Genomic DNA, 19,333 nt, shown 5'->3' with positions numbered 1-19,333 from the left:
TGGGCTTGCCCCAGCCACTGGTAAAATGTGGCACCACTTTGCTTCTGCTACTGTGGGCAAACTTTGACTAGTGTCTGCCACTGTGCCTCTTCTCTGCAACTTTCCACCTCTAGTACCACTGCTGCTGGGTCCCCTTGGTCCTGCTCTTGTCACTTCTGGCAGCATGATGGGCAGCTTCAGGGGCCTCCTCTGATTCCCTGTCTGCCCTCCAATCTCTGCAACCCTCCAGGGCCCAGGTCTGGACCACAGGACCAGAGACTGCATCTCCTGGTGCTCCCAGCTGCATTCCCCAGCAACCGCTTGTGGTCCTTGTGATCTGTTTGATCTGGTGGGGTCTTGTATTCTGCTTCCCCTTCCCCCTATCCCTTGCTCTCTGTGGCCTTGTTAAAGCCAGGGGGTCTGTTCTATGTGTAATTTCACTGCAGTGTTGCTTGCCCCTGCTGCAGCCCCCTAGGGAAGAGACTTTCCTCTCAGGCCCTTCCTCTCTCTCCCCACTCGCATCCCTTCAGCCCCAGGGATGTGTGCTGCTCCTCTCGGGCTCCCCTTCCCCTCACTCTGCCCTTTTCTTTTCCATGAGTCCCCAGTTGCTCTATTTGTGTCATTCTCCATAGTGCCTTGACTCCTTGTGCAGCTGTGATTGCCCTATGTGTTTTGGGCCTTGGTAATCGGTGTGCAGGGGGGTCTCTGGGTGTCTTACATCTTGTCTAAACTAATGTGTGGTCAGGAGGTGAGGGTGAGAACTTGCACCTGTTGAGGTAGTTCCGTGTCTCTTGTGATGAGAACAGCACCTGTTTGGGAACATGAGATCCCTGCTAGGACTTTGAAAATTCAACAGAAGCAGCTGTACCCTTAGCCACACCCTGTTCTGTCCTTTTGTTCCATGCCCTGATGTATAACTCATGTCTCCTCTTCCCTCCTTCTTTTAAATAACACTCTAGTCTGAGATTCCAGAGGAGCAAAAAGGAAACCCTTTTAGCTGCCCAGTCTGCCAAATTTGGATGTATAGGCTTTTGAAAATTTAATCTGTTAGTGTTTGTTACCTCATCTGTTAAATGGGGTTACCTTTAAGCTACCTCACAGGTGTGTTGTGAGGATAAATTCATTCATGTTTGTACAGTAAGTCCAGAGCCTTAAATGGAAAAGCAAAGCAGTGTGGTTTCATTCTTCCTGTAGGCATCAAAGGTCTTTCCAAGTCCTTCCCACTCCCAGATAGACAGTCCTCCTGTCAGCCCAGATGATCATATTGGTCTCTTCTGACCTGAGAGTCTATAAGTCTATAAGCCCCTGGATTTTTGACAACCATTACCACCATTCACTCTCCACAGTGATCCAGCTCCCCCCTACAGTGAACATCTTACATCTCATCTTCCTTGCAGTTTGGTTAGGTATATTCAGCTACATGAGGTGCATGTTGGACGTGGTTTAAGATGTCTGCCGACAAAACACCACAGTAACGTGAGGTTTGAGATATTTCTGGTTGAATTGCCAAATTGTCTGAGATTTAAGACGTTACTCTCTGACGCTTTTAGACATACATCTATCTGACATGGAGGGTTCACAGGATTGCAGGAGTTAAGAGGTCAGAGTTGGTGTTGTTGGGGACCTTAATTCTGCATATCTATACTTTCCAAAGTTGTCTTTTCTTCTTGTAACTTTAACCCTGACTTACTGGCATTTGTGGTTTTAAAATTGCAATGCTCTGTTAAGCTTCATTTCCGTTAAGTTGTTGATAAATATTTACAAACTTGACACTAGGTTTTTTTTGTCATGGTTCATTTTTGTTTTCACAGCTTGTCTGAAAGCCACATAGATGAAAATGCAACCAAGGAGCTGGAAGATTTGCAGAAGATAAAACCTGGTTTGTCGATTGTGTATAAAACAGCCTTCAGTCATCAGCACCCAGGTACAAAGAAAGGGAGGATGGCATATCTTCTCTCTTTAGTGCTATACAGTTATCTGCAGACTAACATCTCACAGTGCAGAAATGGTGTGGAATATTTTTGTGATGCGTCATTGAGAGGTTGGACTTGTTTTGCTGTTAAGCATTGCTACATATTGTCTTCACTGGTCGATAAATATTTAAGACTCTGAAATGCAAGGCTGTATAGAGGATTAACAAATCTTGAGACAGTTTTTGACTTCCTTAAAGGAATCTTAATGTTATAAGAGGTTTTAAGTGGGAATTTATTTCCCTTTGAAGCTGGGGTGTCAAACACCTGGCCCATGTGAGGTATTTTTGTTGCTACATCCCATACTCAAGTTCTATGGAATCTAAGCTTTCCTTTATGACTTTTTAACAGTAGCTTTCTTGGCCTCATCATTGTGAAGAAAATTTCCTACATGTGAAGGGAGTGTCACTGATGCAGCACTGTCTGACTGAGTTTGCAGGACTCTGAGAGGTGTGAACTCTAATGCTAATCACTGCCCCTCATTAATCTCGCTGGGGTGTTAGTTCTAATCCCAGGGGTGACACTTCAATGTCAAAATGAACTACTTCGTTGCTGGTGATTTTAGGGGATAGTATAGGGAAGAGGTTGGAAAGCAGGTCTATATAGCTGGGAGTTAATACAGGGAAGGAAATAGAGAAGTTAAAAAGAGGAGACACGGAGATAGTGAATGGGCGGAGATAAAGGGCAGAAATAAGCACTCAGACTAAAGGAGAGCAGATTTATCCAGTGAATGATAATGAATGTGACAGCAAGTTACTGAACAAATAACTGAACTTTTATTTTATTTATTTTTTGATGTCCTTGCTTCTCAACAGCCACGTTCTACCCTTGATCTCTGTGCCAACTGCCCACTGCCATCAGTGAGAGGCCTGTTGCGAATCGAGGGAAGTCTGGAGTCTGACTTATTTTGTGATCCAAGGACTTTAATTTAACAGTGAAATTCAGCCCCTTCTGAAGAGTGAGTTTGATATACCCTGGGTGTCCATGAGAGACCGAATACAGAGGGTTAATTCTCTAGAACTGTCGGAGGTCTATGCTGAAATGGAATCTCTACTCCGTGCATCGCGGACTCCATTTTTCGGTTAAAGCAACCCTTGCTGGAAGCCGCTTCTTTGCCCAATTAAGCTTAAAATGGCCAGACAGATACAAAGCTTATTATGGCAAATCATTGCTTAGAGTCCCAGATAGAACAATGAGGCTCTAGGTGCCTGGTAGAGGCCTCTAGGTGCTATTGTATAATAATAAAAACAACACAAGGGGGCTGGACATTTCTGTAACCTTAAATGCCAGTTCTAGGAGACAAGTGGGGAAGGTCCTAACTGACTGAAAGAAATTGGTTCAGTTAGTGACAGTGACCACAACACCAAGTGTAACAGCTTTAGGAGAGAGATTCTACCAAAACGATGAGGATGACACTGAAATTTGGAGGGAGTGAGGGGGCGTTAAAAATGGGGAAGCTCACTATAAAGACCTACATCCAAAAAGGGAGGAAATTACAATCCTTAGATTCAGCGTAGAAGTTACTTACCTATATCACAGAGTTGCAGAAGGCATACATACCCCTAACCCAGAAAGGAAGGAGGAAGGGTTAAATGGCAAGATTCAGGAGGTTAGTCAAACTAAACAGGTCATCTTCCACCTTTAGTGAAGCCAATGGAAAGGAACATAAAATAGGGCAAGTGAATGTAAGGATGGACGTTTGGAGGATTTAGAGAGAGGGCAATTAGCCAAAGAGACACGTCCCTTTTGTATATCAAAAGCAGGAAGCTTGCCCTGGAATTATTGAGCCACCTGAACTTGCAGTGAGTAACAGGAGTGATTTAAAGGGTACAAAGACATTGCAGAGGGATTAGGGCCCTAATCCTACATGTTTGTAGGATTAGGAAACAAAGCAGTTATTAGTATCAGGCGTCACTGTGACAGATATTGCAACTAGATGCAGGATCTTTGGGGACCGTATTGTATTAAGGTTGTGAATGGTATCCCTGGTGGGGCCAAGGACTGTGTGCAACTCCAGGCGTGGGAGGGTCACCTCAGCTGCTCCAGGAGCTATAATCACTGGGTGGGGGGGGAGGAGGGGGGGAGGGATTAGAAGTGAATCACTCAGGCTGTAAAAGCATTGAGAGAGGTCCCACCCCAAGATAAAGAAACGAGTTACTGAAGTTAAAGCAGGTAAAAATATACAGGCGGAGATGACCCATGCCTGCCACAGTAAGGGCAGCCAGCTTCAGGAAAGCAAACTAACGCTTTTTTAAAAGAGCTCCTTTAAACATGTCCTTTATGTTTTATTTTATTATTGTAAAACCCCTTCCTTGCCCCTGCTAAAGCACAACCACTAAAAAAGAAAGGCTGTCTACAAAACTGTTTCACTGAAAAAGGTTTCAAACAGTTATCAATATTCCCCTAAAACTCAGGACAGCACTATCATTCCCAATGACCTGTTCTCTAGGTCTGTGGCTTTTGTTCTTTTTTAATATTTCATTTGTGGATATTTTAGCTGTACCCTGAATGTTTAAAGCTTCCTTTACATTCCTGTAAACAGGTTTTGATCTTGCTAGGTAAGTTATTTAGACTAAAATCTTTGTGTAATTATGAAAATTAAGTAAACTTAGCATCTCTTTAGGCTTACATTATATAATTTTAAGACTGTGCTTTTGCTGCAAAAAATTAACCGCTTTTAAAAAAGCTTGTTGCTTCAAATAGGCCTTGCTGCATACAAAAAAGTCTTTGTTACATCTCATTCAAAAATAACCAATATTAAACTTTATTTGATATGATAGCAAACATGTTAAATAGTGGGTGGGGGAGGTCAGGAGGGGTGGGGAGTTGGGGAGGTCTGTTTCTTCAACCAGGGTGGGGCTTTATCTTTTCAATACCATTAGAAAGGGATGCTGTTGGTGGTAAAATGGTAGTTTTTCCTTTTAAATTTAATTTTTTTTTGTATACGTTGCCTTTTTAGTGGTCATACAGAATAAAGAAAGCTTGATATAGTTTTCACATGTGTCTAACTCCAGGTACAAAACTAAAATCAATCTACAAGCCTGTTCTCCTTATCTCTGGTAAAAAGTGTTCACTCTTTTACACTAGCATTTTTTGTATAATTTGTTTAGGCAAAACTTTAACAACCTTTAAAAAGTTAAGAAAAACAGTCTTCTTACCCACTGCTTTACAGAAGCTTGAAAAAAGCATGGTCTGTGTTTGTTTAGACCAGCCGCTTGGTTAAAAAAAAAAAAAATGTATTCTATGACATAGCTGTAGAACAGCTCCTGATTGGTCCTACCGCAAGGCATAGTTTGTCCCAAAGGCTGGCTGCCCCCAAAATAGTTATTTCCCCACAGGGAACCGCTGGGGAAAGCGGCTCCTCTCCTCTCTCCCTCCCTCCCTCTTTTTGCCTGTCTTTACTAGCTCAGGTTTTTCTTGCTACTTTAAAAACCTTTTTGTCTCAGCCCTGTGTTCTGTAAGTGACACAATCTCTTTGCAAACTAACCTTTTTTTCCCTAAAAATGTTTTAAAATTATTTTTAAAACCCTCTGCCATGTAGTGCTCACTGTCTTCTCTCTTTACCCTATGCTCTCTAACCTTACAAAGAATTCTTTAATTACAGAACACCCCTTTTTCATTTCTTTAAATATTTTCCTCTTTTCTTTCTCTCTCTCTCTGCTTTAAAAACTCTCTCATCCTAGCAGAGAATTCTTTCATTACAGAACACCCCTTTTTCATTTTTTAAAATTTTTCCTCTTTTCTTTAATTTCTTTCCCTCTTTCAAACTAACCTTTATTTTTTTCTCTTTAAAACCCTGGGCTCTATGACACAGGTTCTCTTGCTGCTTTCATTCAAACTAAACTTATTTTTTTCTTTTTCAAATTTTGTTTTCTTTAATTTTTCTTCTCTCCAAACACAAGCACTTCTCTCAGGCCCCAACACAAAAAATATGGCCAACGGTGCCAAACATGTACAAGAGTGGAAACGGGAAATGGAGGGCAGGATATAAGGCGCTATGGGGTGTGGAAACCTGTCAAAAATAGATGGTGATGAATACTATCGAGGTCTTTACTACTCAGCACATTTGCCCAAAGTTCATCACACTGACATCATGTTTCGTTTACCTATAAACGTTGACTCTGTACCTGAGCACCATAAAGATTATATTGAGAAATGGAAACAGCAGATAAAAGAAGGTTATGAACTAGCATCATAGGGCTTGTTTACATAGGTGTGCAGATGGTGTTGATGGAAAAGCTTTGGCGTCCATGCCGATGGGATGCTGTTCCGAATATAAGGTCTGCTGGGAAGAGATGGGGTCCACCTGACCAAGAAGAGGAACAGCATCTTCATGCACTAAGACTTGCCAACCCAGTGAGGAGGGCTTTAAGCTAGGTGCAAAGGGAGCAGGCGACAAAAACGCAGAGATAAGCATTAAAAAACAGGTGATCTTACCAGAGCTCTAAGTATTGTGGGGATGGGGAGGAGTACACAGAAATCTACAATAAGGTCATAGGAGCAAGAAAAGGGGAATTAGTGGGGAAATCTGCTCAATGTCTTGTCCAAATGCCTTCACAGGAGGTGCTGTAAGTAAAATTTACAATCTTTAGATCCCAGGGTAAGGCCAAAAAGCCTCACCTTTCAGGTCAACAAGCCATTGGAGGAAAGACTGGCATTTCAGAATGTCTGCAACCCCTTGCCTTGGGAAGAGGAAGACAAGACAACAAACCGGCTATGCCAGTCTTTGACCAGGCTCCCTGCACGCAACAATATTCTCTAGCAAGAAGCACTGTACCAATATCAGCACTGTCAGGAGCCTTGACAGCAGTTCCAGCTTCTACACAATGAGAATCCAGACAACTGTGAAAGCTGAAGAGTTCATAATCCCGCACCCATCACCTTAAATTTCTTTTTTTCCCCCCCTCTTTTTGTCATGTTTTTGTTAATTGGGAAACGTCCCAGCCCATTTTATTCTCTAATGTGTGGGTGTGAAAGTTTGGTTGTGGGCATGCATGTGTATATGTGCCCCTAGAGTCTGCACTGGGAAGGCTCCTTAAGGAAAGTTTCCCAGCTGTAAGTAGCCTTAAAACTGAGATCTCAAAGATATTCATTGAAGTGTGTACTGTACTATGTGTTTGACAAACAGAGCTATCATCTGTAAATTGCTAAATAAGATCTGTCAAGCTTCTGCTTAGTGTTTGTTTTTTTTAAAAAAGCCTGTACTGTGATAATGCTGGGGAAGGGAGGAAAGCATTAATGACCGCACACACAAATGTAAGGAAGAAGCTTTGTAATTGGTGTTGCAGTTGTGGTGCAGACATTAGATAATAAACTGATTACAGTATTAAGAGTTAACCAGTGCCAAGTTGTAGATTTGATTGACTTTGGTTATGAACCCCAGCTAAAGAATTTTACCCAACAGTCACCGCCTTAGGTCCCTTTTTAGGATCAGTAAGAATTGATTATTTGTTGTATTAATCTGATGATGTAACTAATTTGATGACATAATTTCAGTCCAACGAGACTAATTTAACTGGGGTTTGATTTTGATTTGCATCGCTCTATTCTTCATTTAGTTGAGTAGTATGAATAGTAGCTTAGCTTTAGTGATACAGTTTGTTAGTGTAATAGTTGTAATACAATTTATAAAACTGATATCAAACAACATTTATTTCAATAAGCAACCTGGGTCTATGACCTGTTGGCAGCTATTAACGGGTCAACCTAAAAGCCTAGCCAGCACCACATAATAAGCCTTTGATTCTCACAGCCCTGACCCTCTCTTCCAGCCCTACTCCAGTGGGTGCTGAATGTGTGAATTCAACAAGCTCACACAACGGGAGCATATTTTCCCCATAATGTGAGGTTTTCACACTTAACACCAGGCAGGAGAGTATTCATCTGCAGTCCTTGGTGGCGGCAGAGATGCCTTAAAAGAGGCAGGTCCCGTCCCTAGCTGCTGTCCCAGCCCGCAGGACGACAGCCAGGCCAGAGCAATGTTGGTGCAATGGCTCCCGCTCACCAATTCTTCCTTACATGTATTATGATCATATCAGGTTTTCTCTTTTTCACAGCATCTAGCTCCCTCTGTGTTTCTTCATTTATATTGACAATGCTCATGCTGTGTGGGAAAACAAGTAAAGAAAAGGTGTTAGAGATAATGCCCGAGAACATAGGCCCTTTGAAGCAGAGTTAACCACAAACCATTGTTTTCAATTAAATCATCTTTGGAATAGACACCAAAGACTATGGCCAGGAATGTTCAGACATGAGCCCATCTTTTTTCCCCATCTCAGACATTTTTGGTCCATCCTTGTAGTCACCATCTGGATAGGATTTCCTTTGTAGCTTGACCATGCCTGTCTTCTCCTGCTGAAGAAGAGGTGGCTGCTGAGCGACAAGGGGAACTCTCAACCTACTTAAAGGGAGGTGCCAGCGTGTGAAATTTATATCAAGCAAGAAAACAGATTTTGGGGAAATGATTTGTTCCTGAATTGTTATTGTTATTATTGTTTTAAATCTAAATCATTTTGAAACTCATCATGTGTTTTGACTGTAATATCCCAGAATCATAGACTGTGTCAGGGATATCTAGAACTGCGTAAAGAACTGGACGTTGTTTAAATGTATTTGCTATCCCAACATTCCACAGAACTTACTTCCATTTCTTAAGCCCCATCTATCTTTTATCTTCCTTCCTTTATTTCTTGTCCTTTTAGTGCTCGCTCTTTTATAGATTTGCCTTTTCCCCTTTAAGCCAGTGGTCTAGAGGTTTTAAAGTACTCTCTTGCAGCTGTGGAGTTAAAACTCTTAGCTGTCTGTGCTGGATTCAAATGGTGCTTAAGCTGATACGCTGGTAGCTTTTATGAACTAAAAATCTTAAAATTGTTTAAAACAGCCTGGCATTGTTCTTGAGGAAAAGACAGATGTCAGTTGCCTCAGGAGCCAGCTGGGCCTTTCAATCCTACCAATACCTGTAAGAGCTGCTGACTGGACAGATAGCCAAGATGAGGAGGAGAGGAGTGAAGCATTCAGGTTGCCATCATAAACAGAAAAAGAAATTAAACAGGAACAATTAGGTGTCCACATCGTATCCTTTCCTTTTTTTCTTTATCTGTTTGGCTTTGTCCCAGAATTATTTGTTGAAATGGTGGTAAGTTATAATGTGAATGGAGGATTATTTTAATAAAATTGTGAAAGGATCCCAGATTTGTATTCTCAGTCCTGCTTCCTCAGTAAAATAACAGATTCTAACAAAGAACTAGGCTGCTTTTGGAGTGCTCAAACAGCCACTTTATTATCTAACTTTTAAACTAGTAGAGCTGCAAGAATAATACATTTTTCAGTTTGGTGGCTGAAATGAAAAAAATAAATTGGTTTATTTTTAACCAAAACCAAAAAATTTCAGTTTTTTCTTGATGAAAGAAACAAAACTTTTGTTTTGTGTCAAATGAAATAATTTATTTGACCTGAAAACATTTTGGGGTATTTTTTTGTGTTTTTTTTTTTTTTAGTTTCTTTTTAAGGGTTTTTCTTACCCTCTTAAAAAAACCCCAATTAAACAAATTAGCTAAATTTCTAAAGAAAACGTTAAAACATTTTGTCATGTCAATTTTTTTTATTCCGACAAAACTATTCACCAAATTCAACCTCAATTTGCAAAATAAATATTTTCATCCTGAAAGTGTGTTTTTCTGCAAATTTACTATTTGACCAAAAAGTTTCACCCAGCTCTACTGTTAACACAATGGGGGATCTCTTCTTTTCTCTGCAGGAGGAGACTACGTGCCCATTTTTGAGTGCATGGGCAAAAACGCTGTGACCCTCTAGAAAGAGCTTAAATCACACCTCTGTGTGCCAGCTTTTCTAAAGAGCTCAGCGCCCACAATTGGGGATCCTGAAGTCCCATTTATCCAGTGTACTGAGCTCTTCTGAAAATCTGACCATAAGTGTCACAATGGGAGCTACTGAATGCTGAGCACTTTAGAAAACCTGGCCCCACATTAAAGGAACCCCCCTGTAACTTACCCCAGTTTCTGCAGTTTGCAGTCTGGGTGTTTCAGTCCTTCACACAGCTGTTTCACACCTGAGTTGTCCATTCTTTTCTCCCCTAGGATCAGCTCCATCAGTGTCTGGTTGATAGTGAGAGCAGAGGCGAGATCTCCACAACAAGCAGATGTGAAATGGCAACCACTCAGTCTGCAGAAGCCAGAGAGATACAAAGATGTGACTATTTATTTTTGCCCCATTCATTGGCATCAAGAAAGGCAGTCTTCATTATAGGCATGTACAGATAAACCAAAATACTCTAATAGACGACTTTGGGATTATTCATAGATTCTAAGGCCAGAAGGAGCCATTGTGATTATCTAGTCTGACCTCCAGTACAGGACTTCCCCAAAATAATTCCTATTTGAACTAGAGCATATCTTTTATACAAAATAGCCAATCTTGATTTTAAAATTGCCAATGACAGCCCAATCCATCACAACTCTTGATAAATTGTTTCAGTGGTTAATTACCCTCACTGAAAACCTTATTTCCAGCCTGAATTTGTTTAGCTTCAACTTCCAGCCATTGGATCCTTTGCTAGATTGAAGAGCCCATTATCAAATATTTGTTCTCCATGTAGGTACTTGTACACTGTGATCATGTAACCCCTTATCCTTTTCTTTTGTAAGCCGAACAAATTGAATTCTGTCACTATGAGGCATGTTTTCCAATCCTTGAATGATTCTCATGGCTCTTCTCCGAACCCTCTCAAATTTATCAACATCCTTCTTGGACTGTGGAACCAGACCTGGACACAGTATTCTAGCAGCAGTCACACCAGTGCAAAATACAGAGACAAAAATAACCTCTGCTCCTACTCAAGATTCTTCTGTTTATACATCCAAAGACCGAGTTAGCCCTTTTGGCCACAGCGTCGCAATGGGAGCTCCTGTTTGGCTGATTATCCACCATACCCCCTCAAGATTTTTTCAGAGTCACTACTTCCCAGGATAGGGTCCCCGGTCCTTAAGCATGACCTACATCCTTTGTTCCTAGATGTACACATTTATATGTCTGTATTAAAATGCACATATTGTTCATTTGCTGCCAATTGCTCTGTAGCAGTGGCTTGTGCTCTACATTATTTACCCTCTCGCAATATTGGTATCATCTGCAAACTTTGTCAGTGATGATATTCTTTTTTCTTCTATGATAAAAATATTAACTAGCATTTGGCCACAAACCAGTTACCCTACTAACGTGATATTTACTGCTTACAGCCAGTTTGGAAGAACAGAGTGTTTCATTTCACTGCTGAGGAAGGGTGGCACAAATTTGGTTATTTCTGCTTTGCACCACCCGAGAATTAGCCTGTGTCGAGGGACCTTTGGCCGCCCCTTTACAGCAACTGCCCAGCTGCTGTGCCTGATGAATAGAGCCCAAGGACTAAGTCCACTACAGGATCAACAAATCCTGCATCTCTACAGGGGGTTAGGCTAGAGGACCCTGGCGGTCCTTTCTAACTCTATGGTTCTGTGATTCTTCAGTTGTTTAACTAGTAAAATGTAACCAATGAACACATCAGTGGGTCTCTGTTCTTTGCCTTGGGAGGAGAATAGAGTTGGTCCATGGCTGGGTTCCATGCAGGGTGTTGTGAGCCTGGTTAATAGAGTGTAACTCACAAGCCCATAGTGTTAACAAGCACAGACTAAAGGGAACCAGCTGTTACTTACTGCAGTTTCTGTAATTTGCAGTTTGGATGTTTTAATCCTTCACACAGGAGCTGCACTCCTGAATCTCCTAGGTTGTTCCACTTTACGTCTAGCTCAGTCAGGGTCTGGCTGGTGCTGAGAACAGAGGACAGATCCGCACAACAAGCAATTGTGAGCTCACAATACCCTAGTCTGTAGGATATGAAGATATACAGAGAGCAAAATGACTAGTTGTTTATGCCCCATCCTCTGCATTTCCCCTCCTTGATACCTGTGTGTAACTCTACACTGATTCTGAGTTTGGAAGCAATACACAAATCATTTCATTTTCATTCAAATTACAAAAAGACAAAGCGCTAGGCCTCTAACACATAATTAGCACTACAAACAACACCCCCAGTAGCATTACATTAATTATTCCAATAGGAACTCGGTCATCCAGCTACAGAAAAGCACCTTCCCCTCTCCAAAACCCCAATTAAACAGAGGCTCTTTGCAGCACGCCCAGAAGGTCCCCAAATTTGGGCTATTTTGGACTGGGAAGAGGGCACGTCCCAGAGCCCTCACAGCCAGCCAGCCGTCCCTTCTCTTTTATAACAAAGGGGGCTCACTCAGCTGCAATACCCATGCTGACTGCAGCTGGGGGCAGTCTGGCCCCGTGACAGTCAATAGGCCGGTCCCAGGCCATTTAGGGCTTTATAGACCATAATCAACCCCTGAAACGCCACCTGGAGACCAATGGGCAGCCAGTGCAGAACCTGGAGCCATATACTCCCAGCAAGATCCCGTGCTTAGTAAGCAACCTAGCGCTATCTACACTGGGGCTTAGGTCAGCTTTAAGTCTCTCAGGGGTGAGACGATTCGACATACCCAGGTTGACCTAACTTTCTAGTGTAGACCCGCTCTTAGTGAATAAAATAAATAGAGGATTTATGGAAAATATCTATGGTGCATGCAAAGCTTCAGGGTGATCCAACTTCTTGTTTAGTAAAATATGACAAAATCTATAGTGCAAGTGAGTCTCTCATGGGAGGACAGTAGGTGTTTTCAGGGTGATCATTAGAAGAACTGGTTGGGATTTTTTCAGTGAAATAGTTTTTCCAATCAGAAAATGCAGATTAGTCACAGACATTTTGTGGGAATGTACCAGTGTTGATGAAAGTTCTGTTGGGAAGGTCTCTCTGAGCCAGGATGGACTTTCTAGTCAAAACTACCAAGAGAGCAAGACTCGAATAGCCAGTAGCCCAGTGGTTAGGGCATTCACCTGGCATATGGAGGTCCAGCTTCAAGTCTTTTCAAAATCAGGAGGAGTTGTGATTTTAACCTGTGATTCCCACATCTCAGGTCAGTGCCCTTAATCAGTGGCATATTGGCCAGTCTTGTTTCTCTCTCTAATCAGTGGGGTATTGACTAGCCTAGCTTCTCTCTCTAAGAAGGTGTTTGTTTCACCACAATGCAGAATGGGGGAGGGGAGAAATTGAAAGTTTTCACAGGATGGAAAACAATTTCCCACCACTGTTAGTATTACTGATGTCCCAGTAGAAAAAGCTCAAGTCACAATAGTACAATGTTAAGCACAGACTAAAGGAAACCAGCTGTTACTCACGTTATTTTCTGCAGTTTGCAGTCTGGATGTTTCAGTCCTTCACACAGCAGCTGCAAGCCTGCATCTCCCAGTTTGTTAGCTGCCAATTCCAGCATTGTCAGGCTCTGGCTGGTGCTGAGAATAGTGGAGAGATCCCCACAACAAGCAGCTGTGAGACCGCAACTCCCCAGCCTACCAGAGACAAACAGACAGAGGGAAATCACCATTTGTTTCCTACCTGATTGCTGTAATTCCCTTGCTGATCTCGGTGTCTGTCTGGAAAGGGTTTCATTTCCATTTTGGGGTGAGAAAAGGATGGCTCTTGCCACATGTGCCAATAGCCAAATATTTTGGGGCCAGGGACATCCCAGGTCTACAGTGAGTAAGGGGTTAATTCTGGCTTCCTTCCTTTCCCTCTGTCCTTGCACAGCTGCTCAGGAAAAGGCCTATCAAAATGGCTGCTGGGGAGCCAGTGGGTGCAGAATGGCTGCGAGTTGGGATGGCCATAAATCCAGGCTGGGACGGTTTATATTTTGATACGTTTAAATCATTTTGCTTTGCTGGCTGAGATTTGCTTCTGCTGAAATATCCTTTCTGATTACCAAATTCTTGCTGCTGTACCATGCTATGACCATGGTACCATCCTGACATGCTGCGTACACTGCCTGTTCTGGACTTTCAGTAAAGACATTTGCTGTTGCAACTGAATCTTTAGAGCTTTGATGGTCCTGCAAGTTTGGCCTGAAACTACCTCTGGGAAGATATATTAAGTGAGGTCCCACAGGGGTCGTGGGTTTAGTACTGTTCAATATTTTCATTAACAGCTTGTACGACGGAGTAGAAAGTACAACTTATAACATTTGCAGATGGCACCAAGCTGTGAGGGGTTGCAAGCAATTTAGAAGAGAGGATTAGAATTCAAAATGGTCTTGATTAATTGGAAAACTGGTCTGAAATCAACAACACTAAAGACAAGTACAAAATACCGCACTTAGGAAGGGAAAAAAAAAATCAAATGCACAACTACAAAACGGGGAATAACTGGTTAGGCGGTAGTACTGCAGAAAAGGATCTGGGGGTTATAGCGGATCACAAACTGAATATGAGTCAACAATGTGATGCATTTTTTTAAAAGGCTAATATCATTCTAGGATGTATTAGCAGGAGAGTCGTATGTAAGGCCTGGGAGGTAATTTTCCCACTCTACTCAGCAGTGGTGAGGCCTCAGCTGGAGTACTGTGCATCACAGTTCAAGGCATCACAGTTCAAGAAAGATGTAGACAAATTAGAGAGTCCAGATGAGAGCAAGAAAAGTGAAAAGAGGTTTAGAAAACAAGACCTGTGAAGAAAGGTTGAAAGAACAGGGCATGTTTAGTCTGCAGAAGAGAAGGCTGGGGAACATGATAGTCTTCAAATATGTGAAAGGTTGCTCTAAAGAGGATGGTGATCAATTGTTCTCTATGTCCACCCAGGGTAGGACAAGAAGTCAGCGGCTTAATCAGCAGTAAAGGAGATGTAGGTTGGATATTAGGAAACATTTTCTAACTGTAAGGATAGTAAAGCCCTGGAACAAATTAGCAAGAGAGGTTGTGAAATCCCCATCCATGGAGGTTTGTAAGAACAGAACAGGTCAGACGAATATCTGTTGGGATGGTCTAGATTTACTTAATCCTGCTTCAGCACATGGGGATGGACCTGACTTCTTGAGGTCCCTTCCAGCCCTACATGTCTATGATTCTAAGTGAGAAGTGTGACTCCACCTGCAGGAGATCTATTTTTTTTTCCCAACCAGTTCAGAATAGAAGCCAGCTCCCAGAATGGAAGAATCCCCCCGGGTTCAGAAGGTTATGGGCCTCCTCATCCATTTGCCAAGAGGAGAGCAGGTGCAGAGCCTGGGAATGGTGGGAGCAAGCATTATAGTTCTGTAAACCCAGCAGACAGAGCTGCCATGCTAAGATGCACAGACTGGAGAAGACCAGCTAGTACTTACACTATTTTCTGCAGCATGCAGTTGGGATGTCTCAGTCCTTCACCCAGCAGCTGCAGTCCTGAATCTCCCAGCTTCGTCCCCCAGAGGTTCAGCTGTGTCAGGGTCTGGCTGGTGCTGAGAGCAGAGGAGAGAAACCTACAACAAGCAGCTGAGAGTTTGCACCCCTCCATCCTGCATGAAATGAAGAAAGAATGGAAACAGCTCATTTGGATACATGTTATGCGTTTCCCTCACAAATGTCCCCGTGTGAGTCTAGAAAGATTCTGTACTCTGGGAGTGCAGGGAGAGACCACGGTGCTGTGGGAACAGGCCATGGGAATTTAAACACGAAAGACCATTAGGGTGGATTTCTTCCACGTACACCTGTCAGGTAAGGTTTAGCTCTCATTTATGTTGGTGTATCTCTGGAGCAAATCCATGGTAGTCAATAAAGGCACACTCGCAAATACAGAGGTGCTGAGAGCACAGTCTGGCCTGTTATGTCGGTTACTCTGTACACTACACGTGACTGTTCAGTTGAACTGAAAGCAGGGAGAAGATCGTGGCTGGGAAACACTTCAAACGTTTTTATTGCTAGTGCTCTGGAGCCCTTCTGGTTAAGCAGATGGAGCCAGGATAAGCTCTCCAGCCCCAAAACATTCCCCAGGGCTCATGATAAGTTTTTACCCATCCCTTGTAAGAACAGACACCCTTACACCCAGAAGACAAACTACCTGATCTTTCTCACAACTAATCCCTCACACACAATGTTGAGGATGCAGCACCTTTCCCCAATTAAAGCCTCTGTCTAGCACCGCTGGAGTCCCAAAACCTCAGCCTCCCAACCTGTCAATGAGCGACAGAAGGAATAGAAATGTGAGACAATGACTGGAATGTGGAATATCTTTGTCTTGTTTTTACGCTGCCCTATGCTTACGCAGATTAAATGATTTTTAACTAAACATCTGTTTTTAAGGTGGTTTCTTCTCTGTGTGAATTAAATATATTAGCTGTTTGAGAAGAAAATTAGACAAACAAGAACTCAGTCAAGTGGTACCCGAAGGACCACTGCATGGGGCGGCAGCTGGGTTTGGATCAGAGACTTTTAAATACACAAAACAAACTGCTACCACTGGGGATGCCTAGGATAAATGGTTACTACTTAATGGACAAGCCTGTAGAGAGGGTTGGGTGTTTTTTGTTTTTGTCAGTGGCTCACACAGCTATTGACTATACAGCAGTAGAAGGTTGGATACTATTGGACATTCAGATAGAAGGCAGTTCCCTGTGATGATGTGGTGTCTTGCTGTCAGTGGACATGTTAACAGGTCTCCCAGAAGTTGTCACTTCCTTGCTTTTAAGGATTTGTCCCACTCACCCAGCCGTAATCCTTTCTAAACAAAGATTTAGTTAATTGAATCTCTACAGATGTAGGAAGTTTGAGGAGAGGAGCCAGGAAAGGGGGAGCAGGGATATTTGAAGTGAGGTTAATAGTGTGTATGGAGTCCCAGCAGGTCCATCTCCACCTTTCCTATCTCCAGCACAAAGGGCCCTGTGTTCTTGGTTCCCACCTATCAAGTGCCACCTCTACTCTGCCTTGCCAGACATGGCTGCCTGGAGCAGAAGAGCCTCTGTCAAAGCTTCAGAGCTTCATGTCATCCCTCAGTATAAGCCCCAAGACTACATCACATAACGTCCCAGTCTGCTGCTTCTGGGCCTCAGCAAACACCCTCTCGTAGCAGCTCTGCACTGCGTGGAGGGAACTAGGCCGCATACCTTTTGGTTTTGGCAGCAGTACCCTTCCTTCTGCTTCTTTCCTCCCTCCCCATGGGCAGTCTGGACTTGGATAAAAAGGTGCCTGAAAAAGAAAACCCCTTTCCACAAAAAAAAATTAGCATTTTTGAAAATTTCCTGTCCCAAATGGGACAAAAATTCAAAATGTTTTGTGGGAAAAGAACTTCCAGAAAAATTCCTAGCTGTCCGGGGCTGCCTGGCTTCTCAGATGGCTGGAGAGGCGGCTAGTTAGGGAGCTGGGCAGACAAGGAGAGCTGGTTGTTGAGCCGAGGACTTGGGAAGTCTAGGGTTCTGCAGGCTCTCCAAGCAGAGAGGCTGAAGCTGACTTCTCAAGATGTTTTTGCCATTGTTGTTGGGGTCGAGTGACTACCAGGTCACACACTGTGCCTAGTGCCCAGGAGATATACCTGGCTGCAGTTCTGGGAGGTGGTCACCACTTCTAGACTCTCTTGATGGAGGCCACAGTGAAAACCTGAAAGCAAGGCAGTTCAGCTCTTGGCAAGGGAGCCGTCAACTGATGCAAGCTCCCTACGTCCCAGGACAAAAAGTTCTCAAAGCAGACCAGACTCTCCTCTAGCTGTCAGCTCTGTCTGGGCAGGGACCCATATCCTTAAATCCCTGGTCAGGAGAAAGAAGTTTGCAGCTCCCCTGCAAGTCACCATGTCTATCCCAGAAGGTCTGACCAAGAGTCCTGCCCCTGCGCTTTGCTTTCTCTTAAGGGCTATAGCCAGCATATGCCTGCAGCTATAAGTAACCAAATAGCTCTGGCCTTAAATCAACAACACATCCCTATGAACCTCTTTATTTTACTGATGATGCTCACGGTCTCCTTTTCCAAGGCAGAAGTACACTGTCCTGCCCTGATGGCGTAAGAGGAGCTGAGTGCAGATACCCCAGCCAAGTGAGTGGCACAAGATGCCTCCTTTTAAGGCTGTTGTCAATCAGAATGTGGTGGGTGGTGATGTAGAAGTAATCTGTCACTAACACTGTCTACAGAGACCCCTTCTCTGCAGCACATTAGATCCAAAGCTGGGGGGAGAGGGAGGCGGGCACCACACCAGGCTCACAAGCCACCCTCATTATTTGATCTAGTACCAGGTAAGCTGTATTTCCCGGTGAGTTGTCTAGTTGACTGTGACGATGTTCCAAGCCCAGGAGCTTTCACCCCTTCCTGGCGGAAACTATTCCATGGGCCAGTAGATCTCACAGCAGAGCTGTCGGAGCAGCACAGCAGTGAAGCAGACACCTTTCATCTGTATATCTTCCCTCCCCCCCACCACCAGGGAGTTACTCGTTCCCCACCCTCCTCCGACCTGTGAGGAAGAGAAGGGGCAGCCACCACCAGTGAGAGGCGCCATCATCAATCTCTGCAGGGCTGTGGGGATGGGGAGAGGAACAACAAGTCCCTGACTGCCACTGAAGGTAACAGAAGCAGCTGCATCTCCAGTCACCGATTGCAGGGAGGCACCGATGATCCTCAGGAGGGGACAGGAAGTTACAGGCGCACTGAGCAGGGGGAGCTGCAGCCCCAAGGAGGCTCCCAGAGCAAGGGGGAGGGAAAGTCATGGGGTGGTGACTGCTCTGAGAAGGGAAATCACAGCCATGTGGCACCTTTCCCCACATACAGGCAGGTCTGTGATAGCAGCTGGTGGCTTCTCTTCTCTGCAGGGTGCATAATGGAGAGTGGTACCTGCTCATCACCAAGAAGAGACGAGAGAGGCCAAACATCACTGATGGTAGGAACAAAAGGAGAAAAACAAGCAGCCCTGAGATGAGTTCTATCCACCTACATACCGACAGGCAGAGCTTTGAGGCTGGTGGGGAGAGATGGGACAGAAGCACCTCACGCCCTCCAGCTGTAGTTCTAATGTTCTTGGGAGAGAATAGGGATCCCTGGTTGATGGTGTTAACCCCAGACCTCCAGTGATGGACAGCAGCTGCCACAAAAGGAGACTGATTTTGACGTTCCTCTGCTGGTGCTTTTGGGGCAAATTTTGCGGAGAGCTCAGCATCCAAACGTGAAAGTCTTTTCAAAATCTGGGCAGAAAAGTGTCACAATGGAGCAGCTAGGAGCTGAGCTCGTTTGAAAATCTGGCCCCAAATCCCCAGAATCTCCCAGGTCTGGGGCAAGGCTTCTGTCTTGAAAGAAAAAGAAATGAGTAGAAATGTACTGAACAAAAACAAGAAGAGACGTAACTTTCCCAAGGGTTTAGTGTTTTCAACGAGTCCAACATTGGCACTTGTTACAGACCTGCCTTGTAACACACATCCTCATTCCCTGCGGACTGCACTTTCTCCAGACTAGGAGCCATTTTAGCCTGGGAACTTCAAAGGCAGGAGCCACTGTAGC

The 19,333-nt window shown here is 43.7% G+C and overlaps 1 protein-coding gene across 1 annotated transcript in view; it reads right to left on the bottom strand.

The window, feature by feature from the left end:
- Positions 1 to 7,014: 7,014 nt before the first annotated feature.
- LOC137144486 (NACHT, LRR and PYD domains-containing protein 3-like) overlaps positions 7,015 to 19,333 on the bottom strand; it is a 31,428-nt gene continuing 19,109 nt past the window's right edge. The window contains exons 10-14 of the mRNA XM_067534845.1: positions 15,211 to 15,381; positions 13,242 to 13,412; positions 11,657 to 11,827; positions 9,960 to 10,130; positions 7,015 to 8,052 (exon numbers count right to left, since the gene is read on the bottom strand). Coding sequence (XP_067390946.1) covers positions 7,950 to 8,052; positions 9,960 to 10,130; positions 11,657 to 11,827; positions 13,242 to 13,412; positions 15,211 to 15,381 — 787 coding nt within the window. The 3' untranslated portion in view covers positions 7,015 to 7,949. The remainder of the gene's footprint in view (positions 8,053 to 9,959; positions 10,131 to 11,656; positions 11,828 to 13,241; positions 13,413 to 15,210; positions 15,382 to 19,333) is intronic.

Source organism: Emydura macquarii, unplaced genomic scaffold, assembly GCF_026122565.2.
Source record: "Emydura macquarii macquarii isolate MOO-44397 ecotype Brisbane River unplaced genomic scaffold, CSIRO-AGI_Emac_v2 contig_3457, whole genome shotgun sequence".
NCBI lineage: Eukaryota > Metazoa > Chordata > Testudines > Chelidae > Emydura > Emydura macquarii.
This window is presented reverse-complemented; position numbering and strand designations above follow the sequence as displayed.